Source organism: Tachysurus vachellii, chromosome 14, assembly GCF_030014155.1.
Source record: "Tachysurus vachellii isolate PV-2020 chromosome 14, HZAU_Pvac_v1, whole genome shotgun sequence".
Classification (NCBI taxonomy): domain Eukaryota; kingdom Metazoa; phylum Chordata; class Actinopteri; order Siluriformes; family Bagridae; genus Tachysurus; species Tachysurus vachellii.
Genome location: NC_083473.1, coordinates 16,838,472 through 16,857,266, shown reverse-complemented (window position 1 = coordinate 16,857,266; position 18,795 = coordinate 16,838,472). Strand labels below are relative to the sequence as shown.

Genomic DNA, 18,795 nt, shown 5'->3' with positions numbered 1-18,795 from the left:
AAAGTCTCTTCAAGCTTGACAAAATGAATAACTTCTACCTATGTTTCAATTCATCATTGTATATATGTATATACACATGACTATAAACTAAGCCTCTGACTCTTTTGGCTTTCCACAGTTCCAAAGCCAAAAGAGTAAGAGGCTTAGTTTATAGTAATGATGTGTATATACCAATATGTATATATACATATATACAATGATTAACTGAAACATAGGTAGAAGTTGTTCATTTTGTAACATTATTTGGCATTATTATTTCCGAATCGATTGTAGATTTCTCAATATAAATACAAAAACTAAAACAAAAAACAATTTGTTAAAAAAACAAATACTAAAATCTGCCATTCTGTTATAATGCCTGTATAATTTGTTGTAATGAAACAGTAATTTGGTCAGAGATGCTTGTGCACACTTACTTCTGGCAAATGCAAACATAAGTAATTAATTTATTAATTAAAGCAGACCTATATAGTAGATAAGTGAATTATTTTAACATTATAATATGTTTTGCTCACAATTGCACGGCTTTTGTATTTTCATATGCTTTAAATATTTTTTTATTCATAATTATTAAAAATTATCTAAATCTTAATATTACAATTACCACACCAGTTTTTAGGAGTTCCTCCTAAATTTGCCAGAACTACTTAAAGAATCAAACATGGAGAGGACACAAATATTTTGAACAGAAGGACCCTGACACTGAAGTGAATAAATGGACATTACAAACACAAATGCACAGATAAGTTTTATTAAGATGATTACCAATTAACAGAATGTATCCATTCTCACAATAAGCTCTTAAAAAGTAAGATTTAAGTAAAGCAAACATACAGTATTTTAGCTAGCAGATATAATAAAAGTAAAGTATATAGTAAAAGCCCAGCCCTCTTTTTCCGGTCACTCCCTTACTTCAATATTGTTGGAAATCGTTGGATAACATCAGTGCATGTTAAACGAAAACCTGAACTAAAGGAAAGATTTTATAAACTTAATGTCACTGTTGTATTTTAACTGAATTCTTTGCAATTGACAAACAAATCTGTGCAAAGATATTAAAAAATTCTGTACAGTAAGGCAAATTCTCTTTTTTTTTGTATTCTTGTGTTTGTTATTAAGGGATGACGATAAGACAACAGATCAGAATTTCAGCATTTATTTAATGACATTTACATCTAGATGTGTTAAACTCAATAACACAACACCTTTGGTGACAGACCACCCAATTATGTGAGAAAAAGTATAATAACAGGTCAAAAACTGTCTTTAAATAACGAAAGTAAATTCATTCATTCATTCATTTTCTACCGCTTATCCGAACTACCTCGGGTCACGGGGAGCCTCTGCCTATCTCAGGCGTCATCGGGCATCAAGGCAGGATACACCCTGGACGGAGTGCCAACCCATCGCAGGGCGCACACACACTCTCATTCACTCACACACACACACACACTACAGACAATTTTTCCAGAGATGCCAATCAACCTACCATGCATGTCTTTGGACCGGAGGAGGAAACCGGAGTACCCAGAAGAAACCCCCGAGGCACGGGGAGAACATGCAAACTCCACACACACAAGGCGGAGGCGGGAATCGAACCCCAACCCTGGAGGTGTGAGGCGAACGTGCTAACCACTAAGCCACCGTGCCCCCCTTATCTCTTTACCTCTTTTTGAATTTTAATCTGACCTTCTGATCCTTACTGCTTATAAGATGTTTAGATCTTGTGGTATACATTCACACCTGCCCCGTGAACAGACATCACTGACTGTCATATTTGGGTTTTTCATCATAACTCTTAAAATACTGTTGTTTTCCTTGGCCATTTGTTGAACATCTGCTCGTTAGTACATTAGTGGTTACTTTTTCAGGACATTCCAAATTGTTTTATTTGCTATGCCCAACGTTAGTGCAATAACTCTGATCTGTTTCCCTCTATTCTCAGATTCAAAATAGTTTGCTTTTGTGGTTTTCAAAGCAAGAGTAGATATTCAGTGCTAACTGGGCAATGCGAAACACCTGACAGTTGCATGTGCCAATATTTTTGATCAGTTAATAAATGGATGTGTTCACACAAAAGGAGCATGTTCTAAGCTAGATGTAAATGGACATATCAGGGATTTAAAGCTGTAATTCTGATCTATTGTCTCATACATTTTTTGATCTCAAATCCAAATGAATTCAGTCAATAGAAAAAACAATAAAACCTGCCTTGCTGTTGCAATACATTTATAGAGATAATCAGGCTAATGAAAGCTTTTTTTTTTTTTTTTAAAGAATTATTCTTTCTCGTGGCTGCTGCGGGATGAAAGAGTTCAGAGGCCAAGAGCATCTTCTGTAACCTGACAGCCCAGCAAAGAGTTTCCTGCCTGTATACACTCTGACTGGTTGACCACTGAAACACACAATCATCATCATCATCATCATGACAGTGCTGGTTTGACATTTCCCTTAATCAGAAAACTGCTTCTTTGAAATTTAGATGTTTGAGCTGTAAAAAGTGCTTTACATTATTTAAATGTTTTATATCAGTTACGTAATTGATGATTGAAATGTAGAATTTACCTTTCTGACTGCGGATCCATGACACTGCCTTCATGGCCAAAAACTGCCACTCAACCTGAGCATCGATCTTAAAGCCGTGCAACCAAATCAATGCAAGAAGTGTAGCCCAGACATCTGGCTTCACCTGTACACAAAAAACAAATAGGAAACTAACACCAATGAAGGATAAAGCGATGTCAATATACATGAATGAGTGAATGAATAAAGTCCCGTTAACTATTTTCACATATAGTTGAGAAATAAATTAGAATACATTCAGGTTTTGTTCTCACTAATCTACATATAGCAAAAGTCTGCTGCATTGTAAGGGCTTGTGTTTTGTTTTACAAAATGAGAGACCTCAGTAAGGGCGTCCCGTCCTTATCTACCCAAACCAACCCGCTTAACTTCGTCTTGTGTTAGGGTCGGCACTGACCCGTTTTTAGGTTTTAAATGCTTAAAAGTACCACATAAATTTGTGAATTGCATCAAGGCTTTTTGACTTTGTCAGGAACCTCTATTTAAACAAAATAAAACAAAAAAAAAAAAATTTTACTAAATTATAAAATTCTCTGGTGAGAATTATGACCTTTGTGTAGTTAGGGTCAGTTTTGACCCAGTTATAATATAATATTATAATGCTATAATTAGTGCCAAATCTGAAATCATAAACACACTATCAGCTCACTAACACTGTCAGCCAACAGCCCACTGACAGCCAGCTTCTCTTCCAAACCTGTGAGCTTTAGTTAGACGTATACGTCCAGACACCTAAGGCATGCATAAGACCAATTCAGTTTGGAGTTAGTGACTTGCAGAGTACACATCGCCATCTTGGAGCATGCGAAAATGAAAAGAATTTACGACAAGCCAAGCTCTGGATCATATCTTTGCTGAAAATGAGGCAGAGGACAGAGAACAGCATAGTGATATGGACAAGCATGTTTCTGATGATGAAGATGATGTAAAGTATCAACGGAAGACACAGACACATCTGATGAGTCTGATGAGGTGGTTGCCAGTGCTGAAAGTAACATATATTAGAGCTCAGTACCTCCTGAATTTCATGGCAGCAAACATCATCAAAATCTACAGATTTACACAGGCAAAACTGTGAGTGGCATCCCTGAGAAAAAACAATGAAAATGTGTAGTCCTCGATATGACTACTGGACTGCGGGATCACTATCACGTATGACAATTTTTTACCAGCTATGACCTTGGACAAGAACTTCTTAGATGGAAACTTACCATGGTGGGCACAATAAAAAAAATAAATAAATAAACCTGAGTTGCCCGTTGAAATATTACAGGTGAAGCACAGGGCTCCTCTTTTTTCAAAATTCACTTTTACAGACACCACCACTGTTGTTTCATGTTGTCCAAAAAAAATGGAGTGTCGTACTTATGTCCACTTTTCACAAAGATTCTGCTGTCTCATCACGAAGTGACAAAAAGCCCATATTAATCCTGGACTATAATAAAAACAATGGAGAGGTGGACAACCTGGACAAGCTGACTGCCACCTAGACTTGCCAGTGAATGACCAGGAGATGGCCAATGGTTGTGTTTTATAACATGCAATGCATACAATGCATTTGTGTTGTGGACCCACATTCACCTGGGGTGGAACTCAACCAAAAAAAAAAAGCGAAGAATGTTTTTTGAGTAGCTGGTTCCCTTGTCAATGCACACATTGAGCGAAGGTAACGGGTGCCCCGAGACACAGCTGACAGCTAACACTTCACAGCTGATGCAGCCTTGGTCATACAGCTACAGAGTTCACCTAGCACCCCATCCACACCATCAACAAAACAAAGAACATCATTGCCTGCATCCTCCTCCAACAGCCCTCTCTCAACATCAGCCAGCACAGCCACAACCTACTTAGGTCACCTGATTCTAAAAGAAAGCGGTGTAAGGTCTTCCCTAGCAATAAGGACAGAAAGACAAATATATTGTGCTTCTACTGCAAAATATATCTCTGCAAAGAACACATTAAAAGTGTCACTTTTTTGCCACACATGCATCTAAACACACACATACTCATGCATGTTTTTGCACACAAAGACTTTTAGTAGTAATAGATTTCTATTGGTTTGATTTGCTTGATTGGTTGTTGTGTGTTTGACCGTGCAAATCTACATTTTGTATTATTACTTGTTCTGCTTTTCATTTTGTATTTGTATTAATGTTCTATTTTTGAAAAAAAAATATGGGTCAAAATTGACCCGTAACACCATAGATGTTACAATAGTTAATAAAATTAAAATTAAAAAATATATAAAACAAATTTATTTAAGAGATGTGTCCTAATACTCATCAGTAATAGTCAGGAAACATAATTTTTCATTTATTTATGTAATTCTCTTGAGGTTAGTTTTACCATTTTTTGAAATTGAAAACGAAAAGTATGCTGTCAAAAGAAAGGCCCAGGGGCCACACCAAAAATATTAAAACCAAACCTTTTATGGATAAGGAAGCCTAACATGGTATCTAAGAGGTAGGAAACAAATCTGATGATAAATAATTGTTTTGAGGCTATTTTATGACTGTTTTAAGACACGAGTCAAAACCGACCCGTTAACATAAGAGATGGTAACAGAAAGCTAACATAAGAGGAGGGTTTAACCATGTCGTATCTCAAGCCATCAGACAAGAGTAATATTCATACTATGAGAATGTGTGAGAACATCATGCATCAGCTGGGATAAACTAGATTAGTGCAAATATATAGCTTAAAAAAATAAGTAAAAAAAAAAAAAACGTAAAAAAAATCATTTAAAAAAATATATATTTATATTAGAACTGGTATATCAGACAAAATCAATTTTATTTGTTTTAGTTTATATAGCAAGTTCTAAACAGAAGTAACTGTGTATTTTCTATCTTTCTTGTTTTTAGCCTTTCCGAAAGGAACAGCAAGGCCAATTATTATTATTTTTTTGCTGTACAATGACAAATTTGAGTATGAGATCATAAGATGAATATGTAAATCTTTGTGAACTCCAGTCTGACCTTCTGCTGAGGAGAGTTTTGCATCTTGTGGCATTTAGATGTAAGTATCAGGAATTCTGATCTAAGATCAAATATTGTCTCATTGTACCCAAATGTTTTCAGTGTATAGCAAAAGCAATAGAATTGTCCTTGATGGTCCAATACTTTTGGACGGAACTGTACAGTTGGGTCCATAAGTATCTGTACAGCAAGACAATTTTCATCATTTTGCCTCTGTACACTACCATGATGCATTTCAAGTGAAGAAAAATAAAGAAAAAAGTAGTTAAAATTACATATTTTAAGCTTAACGTAAGAAAAAAACAGTATTGATTAAGGCTTCAATGGTAAATTTACTTTGGGTTCACACATTAGAGATATTTAATGTGTAAAAACCTGTGCAGGAATCTTCTCGATCAGCTCTTTTTCTGTTCTCCCAAACACCTCTGCAAGTGAAGACCCAATTTCCCAGCAACCTGAAGCCTTCTGGAGAGAGATGAGCTCCATCAGTAAGTCCTTTGGAGTCCCTGAAGTTTATACAGAGACAATAGTATAAACAGACAGATCAGTATAGACATACAAACACATTCATCTCACTAAGAACTAGTAATAAAAAACAGAAAGGTTCATTAAAAACACCAGCATTCACATACAGCACCAGGGAGATGTTGAATTACTGCTGAACATTACCTGGGCTTGTGTCAGATCCTGCATCACCTAAAGCAATGAAACAATTTTAGCTTTAACGCAAACATTTCAGAACTATTACCACTTAAAAGTATGAAGCACACCAGTTTTAAAATTATCCTACCACTATAGCACTATAATAACCACAGAATAAATGATTATCATCTAAAAATAATTGTCCAGCATGTTCTATATTTCTATTTTGACTTAAAAAAAATTGTCTATTTAAAGCTAAAAGAAAACTGAACAGTATAGTTTTATACAACAGAGCTATTGAATTCTTAATCTAAAAGTAGTTGAATTATTGACTTATTGACTTATTATTATCGACTTACATGGTGGCCAACTGACAACACCGGGATTTCTGAGCTTTGTAACAGCCAGTTTTCTAACATGGCAAGGCTTCAGGACAGAAATTTGGGCTTTCTGATGCATCTGGAATACGACAAGCTGTATCTTGTTTTTGTTGTATTACCTCCAAGAGAATTACCAGTGAGAGCTCTGCTATAAATAATAAGAAACTAACTCTTGTGGAACTATCAAAATATCATGTGTAACTCTAAATGGTTAAAAATGTAAAATTTTATTCAATCATAATTGTAACTTTTGGCAAATTGTTGCACCATATAAGGAATAAACTACTTTGAGGCAGGTGCTTTGTTATCAGACAATAATCCACTTTAGGTAAAGACTCTACACTTTGTGTTTTGTCATTTCACTTCAACATTGTTTATTTTTCTCTAACTGCACATCCTGTTGGTTTTTATTTCTTATCTAATTTGACCAATTACTTAAATGCATTGAGAATTGAACAGCTCACCAATTAAACTTGATTAAACATTCACACACTATAATCTCTTTATTCTATTCAAATTCAAGACAGAGATATCCAGAGGGTGTACACTTACACTCATCTACTTGAAGATATCCACCAACACAGTGAAAATAAAATCAGTTGAAAAAAGTAAAAATGGGGGAAAAAATATTAGTTATATTCAACAATCAATATTTTGACTTTAGGGCTGAGAAGGGAACGTGATGCTGTGGCACGGCTGATGCTATTGGAATATTTCACTGGAAAGTTGTGTCTGAAGCTCTGTGTGCACATGCCAATTTAATGGCTCAGATATGAAGCACTAGTGGATAGCCATTGACATGCCAGGGGCAAATTCTAAGCAGGTGGGGGCGACTGATAGGGCATGCAGGTCTCCCACTCTTTTAAGGGAGGCCAAGGCAAAGGGCAGAGCTGTCTTCAGGGTCAGAAACTCCTCAAAGGCTCACAGGGAGCTTCCAGCAGTCTTTCTAGGACCCCAGAGAGGTCCCAGGAAGGAAGGCACGGTCTGCAGGATGTCCTCAGCCATCTGGCACCATGCAGAAAACAAAAGATAAGGAGGCCCTTGTCTACCCAAGGAGGTCCCGAGTACAGGTTCGTGGTTTGCAGCAATGGCTGCCTTGTACACTTTTAAAGTAGAGGGCTGAAGGATTTTGTGTCTAGTTCTTTCATGCATAATCAACCCTGACATTTATATTTAATCAATGTCTGATGTTCATGTGCCTCACCTGTAATTAACATATAACTGTAAAGGGGGAACCAAATGGCTGAGTACATTGTGCCTGTAAAGCAATCAACTGATCAATACACAGGGTGGCCCCTCTGGAATTTTGGAAATATTCCAAATTGGAAACTTTACTGGAATTTATGGAAATGTATGGTAATTATTTGGAAATATAGGGAAATTTATATAAACTATATCATATACAAACATAAATAAACATTTTGTTTGGTCATAACACTCCTAATTTACTGCTTATTAAGAGTTAGTAAGGTAGTTATTAAGTTTAGGTATTGGGTACAATTAAGAATGTAGAATAAGTTAATGCAGAATGAGGCATTAATATGTGCTTAATAAGTACTAATAAATAGTTAATATTCTATCAATATTCATGCTAATATCAAATAGTTAAATGACCCTAAAATAAAGTGTTAGTGTGCATGTCATGGAAGAACACAAGTACATGCAGGGGGTTTGGCCTCAATGGCCCTTCAGTAAGCTGTGTTCTGTGTGCAAGTGACCGAGGAATACAGGGTACAAATTCTTTGTACTTAAATTGCATTAAAAGCTTGTTGTTTTAAACCAAATTATGCTGCAAGATTTTTTAACTACATTTAAGCTCCTTGTTATAGGCAACCCTGCATTTATTTTAAAAATTCCCAGTTTATTCCCATAATATTACCATTAATTCCCATATATTCCCGTTAATTCCCATATATTCCCGTTTATTCCCATGGTAAGTTTCCAGCCTTGAAAATTCCCGGAATTTTGCAACCTTACAAGCCACCTAATGACTTTTAAGGTCAAATTCAAGTAAAAATTAACAGGAGGACAGGCCCAGAGAAAGGTGAGACTGCAGAAACTCCAGCACTGTAAGGACCAGGCAGTGAACTGGGTCCTGAGAGTGTTGACCGAACCAGAGGACAAAAAGCCTCCACTTCAGATCATACAGATTTCTATTGGAGGAAGCTCTAGCAATAGATAGTCTCCATCGCCTCAGATGAGAGGCTTGCATCTAGGAACTGGTCCCCCTCAGAGGCCAAACCAAGAGCTTCCACAATTCTTCCACATGTGGGGGTGTAGGATTGCCCCTTGCGGCTGAGAGAGAATATCTTTCCTGTCAGGAATCTTCCATAGAGTGCTGTATAGGGGACAGACTAGATCCACCATCCAAACTCGAGCAGGCCAACAAGGAGCCACTAGAATTAGGTGGACTTGATCGTTGTGCACTCTGACTAGGAAGACAGCCCAGGCTTCTTACAGTGGCAAGAGATAAATTCCATGAATGCTGCAGACTGGCACTTCACCCCTGGTGCCTGTCAGTGACAGTACTAAGCTGCAACATCAAACGGGCCATAAGGAAAAATGGGGGAATCCAGAAAAAAGATCTCTCTCTGTCTTTAATCCCCATTACTTTAGGACACAGGTGCCTGTGATGACCTATCTGCTTTGTGACACTGAGTGCGAGATCTGTGGCTCGGCAGAGCTCAGATTTTGCCTCAGGTTTCAATCCCTCACCACAGTTAAGCTTTTTTAGCAGGACAGCCTGGTAGGCCTGCAAGACCACCATGGTGTGCAGGGCTACCACGGCCTTTTGCCTGCTGCCATGTAGGCCTTCCCAACAACGGCTGAAGTGATTCTACATGGCTTAGTAGGGAGTGCAGGCTTCCTCTAAACAAGCAACTTGGGGGGAAATAGCTTGTGAGCATTCCCATGATTTTCAAGCCCTAAAAAGACGGGCAGTATAGGGATTCCCCCAGGACCCTGATAGCTTGGCATGTAGGTCCAGGAAAAATGGCAGTTGCCTGCATGGGGTGGCATTTCGACTGAACTCAAGAAGTCTTCTAGCTATTTTAATCATGCATCTGCTCTGAGCCATTAAATTGGTGTGTTTGTGCAAAAGACCTTGAGACACTACTTCCCAACAAAGTGTTTCCATAACATGAGCCATGATGCAGCGTTGAATTCCGTTGAATTGATGTGTATGAATTGTGCTGTGTAATGTAAGAATTACAAACTATTAAATTTAACTTAAACTTGACTAAAGCTTGATGTATAAAATAAGATATTAAGATTAACTCACCAAGGGAGTCTGTACAGAGCCCACCAGCCATTGCTGCATCAGGAAACGCTGTAATGAGGTAAACAATAAGATAGTGTTAGATTATTCATCTGCTTTCTGCAATGTTTACAAAAAGGTTAATTATTATTAATCAATATTTTAATAAATGTAGAAAAATAATCTCTTTAAGACTCTGCTGTTTAAATGTGGCCCTTGATGTAATTGCATGTTTTGATGTGTATGAATTGTGCTGTGTAGTGTAAGAATTACAAACTATTATATTTTGTAACTTGCACATTGGAAATAAAGACCTGTCTATGTAGAAGCAAACAAACAAATATTCCTCATAAATCATGTGCTTCATTTTCTCATCATGGAATGTACTGTACACTGGCGGATGGAAAAATGACAGCTTAAAGCTTGATGTATAAAATATTAACATTAACTAACCAAGGGAGTCTGCACAGGGCACACCAAGCATTGGCATTGGTGGAGCAAATGCTGTAATGAAATAAACAATAAGATAATGTTAGATTATTCATGTGCTTACTAAAAAAGTACAGAAAAATTAAAATAAACCTTTTAGAGGATGTGTAGAATTAAGCACAAGCAATCTGACTGGGTCAGCTTATTATTATTATTATTATTATTGTTATTAATATTATTATTACTGTTACAGTATGTATACCTTGACAGTGGTAAAAGAACTTCTACTCTGAATATGTTTATATAATCCTAAAATCCACAGTGTTACACATTTAGAATTTACTATTAATCCATATTTTAATAAACAAAGAAAAATAATCCCTTTAAGACTCTACTGTTTGAATGTAGCCCTTGATGTAGTTGCATGTGTGTATGAATTGTACTGGGTAGAAACTAATAAATTTGGTAACTTGCACATTGGAAATAAAGACCTGTCTATGTAGAAGCAAACAAACAAACAAATCTTTCTTGTTAATCATGTGCTTCATTTTCTTATCATGGGTGGTACTGTACACTGGCGGATGGAAAAATGACAACTTAAACTTGACTAAAGCTAGATGTATAAAATAAGATATTAACATCAACTAACCGGCGGATTGTTGACAGAGCGCAACACGCAGTCGTGCAGCAGGAGACGCTGTAATGAAATAAACAATAAGATAATGTGATTTTTAGTTTGTCGTTCCGACTCAGTTTTCTGGAACATTTCTCAAAAATCGGAGACCCTACCTTTAATTTTTTTCTATGTACCTGTTGGCACCTGCGGCTTATAGACATGTGTGGCTTATTTATGTTCAAAATAATAATTTTTTTTTAAAATTCAGTGGGTGCGGCTTACAGTACATTCAGGTGCGCTCAGTAGTCCGGAATTTACGGTATAAAATAAGATATTAACATTAACTCACCAAGGGAGTCTGTACCGAACATGTCACACATTGCTGCACCAGGAAACGCTGTAATGAGGTAAACAATAAGATAATGTTAGATTATTCATCTGCTTTCTGCAATGTTTACAAAAAATTATTATTATTATTGATATATATTATTGATATATTTAATTATATAGAATTATTAAAATTCATTATTATGAATCAATATTTTAATAAATGTAGAAAAATAATCTCTTTAAGACCCTGCTGTTTGAATGTGGCCCTTGATGTAATTGCATGTTTTGATGTGTATGAATATTACTGTGTAGTGTAAGAATTACAAACTATTATATTTGGTAACTTGCACATTGGAAATAAAGACCTGTATATGTAAACGCAAACAAACAAATATTCCTCATAAATCATGTGCTTCATTTTCTCATCATGGAATGTACTGTACACTGGCAGATGGAAATAAAGACAGCTTAAAGCTTGATGTATAAAATATTAACATTAACTAACCAAGGGAGTCTGCACAGGGCACACCAAGCATTGGCATTGGTAATGCTGTAATGAAATAAACAATAAGATAATGTTAGATTATTCATGTGCTTTCTAAAAAAGTACAGAAAAATTAAAATAAACCTTTTAGAGGACTGGATGTGTAGAATTAAGCACAAGCATCTAGAAACTCAATATAGGAATGTTGCATTAAAAATAAATTGTCATACTTAAAATAAGAACACTTTACATGTAAAAGATTAAAATCACATCAGTTGCCCCAGTCAGATTATTATTATTATTATTATTATTATTATTATTATTAGGGCCTGAGCACCGAATGGTGCGAAGCCCTATTGTTTTTCCTCGGGAGTATTATTTTTTTTTTTTTTTGTTTTTTTTTGTTTTTTTTTTTTCCCCCACACATTGGCCAATTGGGGTCCCTTAACATGCTCGAAAACTCTTGAAATTTGGCACACACGTCAGAGTCGCGCGACACTAGGATTGGACAAAGGTTGGAATACGGGCGTGGCAGGGGGGCTCTGTAGCGCCCCCTGTAATGCAAAAACAAACATTGGTGCACAGATCGGGCAATTATGTACGCACATGTACGAGAGTTGGTACGCATATAGATCTCATCGACCCGAACAACTTTCGCGCTCTAAACTATGAGCTCCGCCCAACAGGAAGTCGGCCATTTTGGATTGTTTTATAAGTGCATGCGGTGAACTTTTAAATACTCCTCCTAGGGAATTCATGCGATTGACATCAAACGTTGTGAACATGATGCCAAGACATTGCACTTGCTAAATTGCGAAGGGATTTTTGATATCTCGAACGGTGCTGCCATGGCGAGGCGACAAAGTTATGGCGAATTCAGAGAAACAGGAAGTGTCTAATATCTAAAGCAAAAAATGTCTTATTGGGATGACACGCGGTGTGTATGTTCGGCCAAGGATTCCGATCGCATCGATGTGCCTATTGTGAATCTCGGACATAGCGCCACCAACAGGCGCCAGGAAGTGTGTCAGTCACAACAGTTGCATGTGGTGAACTTTTAAATACTCCTCCTAGGGAATTCATGCGATTGACACCAAAAGTGGTGAACATGATGCCAAGACATTGCACTTGCTAAATTGCGAAGGGATTTTTGATATCTCGAACGGTGCTGCCATGGCGAGGCGACAAAGTTATGGCGAATTCAGAGAAACAGAAAGTGTCTAATATCTAAAGCAAAAAATGTCTTATTGTGATGACACGCGGTGTGTATGTTCGGCCAAGGATTCCGATCGCATCGATGTGCTTATTGTGAGTCCCGGGTATAGCGCCACCAACAGGCCCCAGGAAGTGTGTCAGTCACAAAGGTGGATTTTTTCACAGTTGCATGCAATGAACTTTTAAATACTCCTCCTAGAGGATTCATGCGATTGACACCAAAAGTGGTGAACATGATGCCGAGACATTGCACTTGCTAAATTGCGAAGTGAGTTTCGATATCTCGAACGGTGCTGCCATGGCGAGGCGACAAAATTATGGCGAATTCAGAGAAACAGAAAGTGTCTAATATCTAAAGCAAAAAATGTCTTATTGGGATGACACGCGGTGTGTATGTTCGGCCAAGGATTCCGATCGCATCGATGTGCCTATTGTGAATCTCGGACATAGCGCCACCAACAGGCGCCAGGAAGTGTGTCAGTCACAACAGTTGCATGTGGTGAACTTTTAAATACTCCTCCTAGGGAATTCATGCGATTGACACCAAAAGTGGTGAACATGATGCCAAGACATTGCACTTGCTAAATTGCGAAGGGATTTTTGATATCTCGAACGGTGCTGCCATGGCGAGGCGACAAAGTTATGGCGAATTCAGAGAAACAGAAAGTGTCTAATATCTAAAGCAAAAAATGTCTTATTGTGATGACACGCGGTGTGTATGTTCGGCCAAGGATTCCGATCGCATCGATGTGCTTATTGTGAGTCCCGGGTATAGCGCCACCAACAGGCCCCAGGAAGTGTGTCAGTCACAAAGGTGGATTTTTTGTCAGCTTCATGCGGTAAACTTTTAAATACTCCTCCTAGGGGATTCATGCAATTGAGACCAGACTTGGCCACCATGACGCAGAGATATTGCAGATGCGAAATTGCGAACGGATTTTTGATATCTCAAACACTGTTGCCATGGCATCGTGTCAAAGTTTACTTTTATTTCAGGCATATTTAAGGCTTTTGGCGTGCTTGTATTAACTTGAAATTTGACACATACATCACATTTGTCGGCTGTTAAGTGTGGACAAAAAGGTCAGACAAAGGTGTGTCTCTTAAGTGGCTCACTAGCGCCCCCATTTCTCTATAATGTGGGGTTTCATTTACCTACAGTCCCCAAATGGGTCAGTAACAACATAAAATAGTCCACTGATATTTACCCACTTGATGCACTTGCCCACCGTGCATTGTTTTCTGGAAGGCACCGTATAGCGATGAACAAATGTGCGAAGGCCCGTCATCGCTGCTTGCAGCTATATTTATTATTATTACTACTACTACTGTTATGTTAACAAAGGTAGAAGAGCTTCAAACATAAATATATGTTGAGTCACATCACACATCACTGTTGGAATTAATTCATTTGGAATTTCTTTAAATATAAATGAAATACAAGTGCACTGACAAATGTTTAATCAACATAAATTGCAAAGTCTGAATACGACAAAAACAGCTTGAAAGTCTCAACAGAGTCATACTTAACTGACAATGAGTTTTTTGTATAATGTTTAGCACCTTACCTATACAACATGCTGTATAGAGTAAAACAATAACAAGATGTTAGAGTATTCATGTGCTTTCTATGTGAACAAAAAAGTACAATAATTGAATTAAGCTTAGAGGACTGGATGTGAAAATTATAGGCACAAGCATGCAAAAACTCAATATAGTTGTGTGGCATTAAAAATAACTTGTTATACTTTATTTACACTTGAACATCTAAATAAATAAATAAATAAATAAATAAAAAACCCCACAAATGCTTACTGTCTGGTGAGTCAGTCTCCTTAGTGGATTCACACCTTGCTGTGCGATATGAACAATTAGGGTGCTGAACTTTCAGAAACCAAAAGAAGTTGCTATTGTTGCAGGCTGGAGTACAATTTCCAATTGGATCAGTTTTAGTCTAAAATTGAGCAACTTACCAAAAAATAAACTTACCTTTTTTTTTCCTCGGCACTGTACAGTGGAAAACAAAAACTTTTTGAGAATTTATTATGACTGATATTATATTTATATATTATCCAGCCCAATGATGTTTTTATATTATTGCACATTTCTGCACATTTATAATAACCAAAACCTTAATCTTCTGTTAATTACTAGATAGATAAAAGGTAGTAATCTAAAGTAACATACAGTGTGGTTCAAAGGTTTGGGCACCCCAGTTAAAAATTTGTATTGATGTGCATAAAGAAGCCAAGAAAAGATGGAAAAATCTCCAAAAGGCATCAAATTACAGATTAAACATTCTTATAATTTGTCAAAAAGTTATATTTTATTTCCATCATTTCACTTTCAAAATAACAGAAAACAAAAAAATGGCATCTGCTAACCCCCTTTGGAAAGCTGAGACCTGACAGCGTCATGGATTGTTCTAAATCATCGTCTGGAAAGACCAGGTGATGTCAATCTCAAAGGTTTTAAATGCCCAGACTCATCTGACCTTGTCCCAACAATCAGCACCATGGGTTCTTCTAAGCAGTTGTCTAGAAAACTGAAACTGAAGTTGTTGACGTACACAAAGCAGGAGAAGGATATAAGAAGATAGCAAAGCGTTTTCAGATCCCAATATCCTCTGTTCGGAATGTAATTAAGAAATGGCAAGTCATCAGGAACAGTGGAAGTTAAAGCAAGATCTGGAAGACCAAGAAAAATATCAGACAGAACAGCTCGCAGGATTGTGAGAAAAGCAAGTCAAAACCCACGTTTGACTGCACAATCCCTCCAGAAAGATCTGGCAGACACTGAAGTTGTGGTACACCATTCCACTATAAAGAGATACTTGTACAAATATGGTCTTCATGATCTTCTTATGTCCGCACCACAAAAATCAGCGTTTGAAGTTTGCAAATGAACATATAGACAAGCCTGATGCATTTTGGAAACAAGTTCTGTGGGCCGATGAGGTTAAAATAGAACTTTTTGGCTGGAATGAGCAAAGGTACGTTTGGAGAAAAAAGGGCACAGAATTTAATGAAAAAGAACCTCTGTCCAACTGTTAAGCATGGGGGTGGATCAATCATGCTTTGGGGTTGTATTGCAGCCAGTGGCACAGGCAACATTTCACGAGTAGAAGGAAAAATGGATTTAATACAATTTCAGCAAATTTTGGACGCTAACTTGATGCCATCTGTGAAGAAGCTGAAGTTAAAGAGAGGATGGCTTCTACAAATGGATAATGATCCTAAACGCACCTCAAAATCCACGGTGGATTACATCAAGAGGCGTAAACTGAAGGTTTCGCCATGGCCTTCACAATCTCCTGACCTCAACATAATTGAAAATCTACGGATAGACCTTAAAAGAGCAGTGCTTGACAGACAGCCCAGAAATCTAAAACAACTGGAAGACTTTTGTAAGGAAGAATGGGTGAAGATACCTCAAACAAGAATTGAAAGACTCTTGGCTGGCTACAAAAAGCGTTTACAAGCTGTGATACTTGTTATTTTGAAAGTGTATATGATGGAAATAAAATCTAACTTTTTTTTTTTGACAAATTATAAGAATGTTTAATCTGTAATTTGATGCCCTTTTCTTGGCTTCTTTATGTACATTAATACAAATTTTTACCTGGAGTGCCCAAACTTTTGAGCCCCACTGTAAGACTTTTCTACTCTCAAATCATGGTCCTATAATTTACATGCAACTTTACAAAATCTAAAAACAAGTAACAACACATTTAATGAATGAAACAACACAATATTTTTCTCAGGACATAAAAATATTCACAAACTTCTGTGTTCTGTTACTTACTATAACAGTAGTTCATTGAACGTCCCATCATTACTGTAAGTATATAAAGAAAAACAGGATGTTAGTTTCTCTATGTGTTCTGTATAATGTGTTTTTACACATAATTACACAGTATGTAGAGAATATTATATTGTAGTTACAAAATAAAGAAGAAGAATACTGACTCGGGGTAGGAATTCTCCTCTTCACCAGCGGCCCCTTCACAGCTTGTTTGTTGCCCTTATGAACAGCTATGAAGGCTGTGTGTGAGCTGCTCACTCCACACTGCTTACTCAGTTTCACCACTCTGGCCTTCAGAGCATCTTTATCAGCTCCATCAACCCTCTCGTCTCTTTCCAGAGAACGGATCAGAGAGCGAGCACCAAGCCTGTGGATGGCCATCCTGTACGCACACACACACACACACAGTGATTAAGTAATAATTATACAGATAAATCTATATCTCGCTTTACTTTTGACTGAAATCCTCCATAAACTGGTGGTTGGTTCATCTTATTGCACTAAACGAACACTGAGTACTGTAAAGCTGATATTTATTACTATTATGAGTATGACAGCTAAAGACACCCAGCCAGGGTTTATTATGCAGTCATATGGAAAGTTGTGGCTCAGTGATCAAGGTGTTGGACTACTGATTAGAAGGTTGTGGGTTCAAATCCCAGTACCACCAAGCTGCCACTGCTCTGCCCATGAGCAAGGCCCTTAACCCTCAGATGCTCACAGTTATAAATGGGATAAGGATGACTGCTAAATGCTGTAAACGTAAGAAGTGTTAGAGAGTACACCAGGCACTTACCCTGTGTTCTCGACAGGCTTCAGGAAGAAGTCAACACTGTTTGTGACCTCTTGACCCCCTAAGCGATACTGCACTGATATTTTTCCCTTAGCATCTGGGTTCTGACATTCCTAGGGACGGAGTGAACAGTGATTACTAAAAGATCCAGTCATGTTCTTGTAGGAGATCCACAATTTAAACAAATATTTGAGTTTAACCATTTATAAAATTCTGCATAAATCATTGCAAATTCATAGAGTGAAATAAGTTTACATTTTCACCTTTCCTTTCAACTGGGCATAAATCAGTGCTCTTTGACCATGGAACAGTGATTTAATTTGGGGGCTCAGATGAGAGAAAGACAATCCAAACCAGTCCTCAGTGATATCAGTCACTGCTGGTTGTAAAGCATAGCGAAGAGACTGCATTACCTAGCATTGGGAATGAAAGACATGTTCAATAAAAAGTGTGAAATGTAGTAAGATTTCCCAATAAATCTCTCATCTGTTTGTCAGTGGAAACTTGAGAGACACAGAACATGCAGAATTAACTGTATGTTCTGTAAATGACATAAATGACAAACATCACATCATTTGAATGACACTGTAATGACTATTATCTAATATTATTTGAGCAGAAACCAGTCTTACTTTGGCCTGCATGCGATCAGTTCCTGTGATGAACTGGGCGTGGCCACAGCTGTTCTCAGCCAATCCTGTAATGAGTGCAGAACTTGCACCTTCACCAATCCCAAATGAGAAGCATCTGTTTAAACAAAGGAGTGGATTATATTATATCCTTTATGAGTCGTTTAGATCAGAGGAGAACTTTAAAACATGTAAACAAGTGAACACTAAATCACAACTGGTCATGATGCTTCATCCATAAATGTTAAACACGTGCACACCCTCACACATGCACACTCACACACACATACGCACGCACACATACAGGCACAAGCGCACAAACGTATTAAGCGCTACTAACAATCTAAAATTATATACATTATAATAATTATAAAATTATAAAAAATCTATAATTTTCCCAGAATTACAGCTAGAGCTAATTAATCAACAGCTGACTAATTGGAATAAAGAAACTGACAGTGTTGTGATGTGATGCATTTTCCTTTTTTATATTAATATCTGGTCCACTTTAGTGAATTGTGGTTTAAACTATTTTGCTCCTTCCTTCTGAAAATCTAATGTTAATTCTCATAAAATAAAATAATAAAATATTTGTACAACTCAGTTAGCCATTATGTATTAGGAATAATTGAAATGCTTTCCATATGTAAACTATT

At 37.1% G+C, this 18,795-nt stretch overlaps 1 protein-coding gene across 6 annotated transcripts in view; it reads right to left on the bottom strand.

Annotated features, from left to right (window-relative positions):
• Positions 1-735: 735 nt before the first annotated feature.
• LOC132857544 (von Willebrand factor A domain-containing protein 5A-like) overlaps positions 736-18,795 on the bottom strand; it is a 24,631-nt gene continuing 6,571 nt past the window's right edge. Inside the window, exons 10-25 of one of the 6 annotated variants that reach the window (XM_060887540.1) lie at positions 18,143-18,257; positions 17,774-17,923; positions 17,514-17,623; positions 16,882-17,099; positions 16,718-16,750; positions 14,903-14,920; positions 14,729-14,797; positions 11,720-11,764; positions 11,234-11,281; positions 10,918-10,965; positions 10,293-10,343; positions 9,864-9,911; positions 6,231-6,257; positions 5,937-6,067; positions 2,566-2,689; positions 736-2,395 (exon numbers count right to left, since the gene is read on the bottom strand). In XM_060887540.1, coding sequence (XP_060743523.1) covers positions 2,316-2,395; positions 2,566-2,689; positions 5,937-6,067; positions 6,231-6,257; positions 9,864-9,911; positions 10,293-10,343; positions 10,918-10,965; positions 11,234-11,281; positions 11,720-11,764; positions 14,729-14,797; positions 14,903-14,920; positions 16,718-16,750; positions 16,882-17,099; positions 17,514-17,623; positions 17,774-17,923; positions 18,143-18,257 — 1,315 coding nt within the window. In that variant the 3' untranslated portion in view covers positions 736-2,315. Of the gene's footprint in view, positions 2,396-2,565; positions 2,690-5,936; positions 6,068-6,230; positions 6,258-9,863; positions 9,912-10,292; positions 10,344-10,917; positions 10,966-11,233; positions 11,282-11,719; positions 11,765-14,244; positions 14,494-14,728; positions 14,798-14,902; positions 14,921-16,717; positions 16,751-16,881; positions 17,100-17,513; positions 17,624-17,773; positions 17,924-18,142; positions 18,258-18,795 lie in introns of those variants that run through there. The other 5 variants (XR_009649555.1, XM_060887541.1, XR_009649556.1 and 2 more) reach the window with 5 other exon arrangements.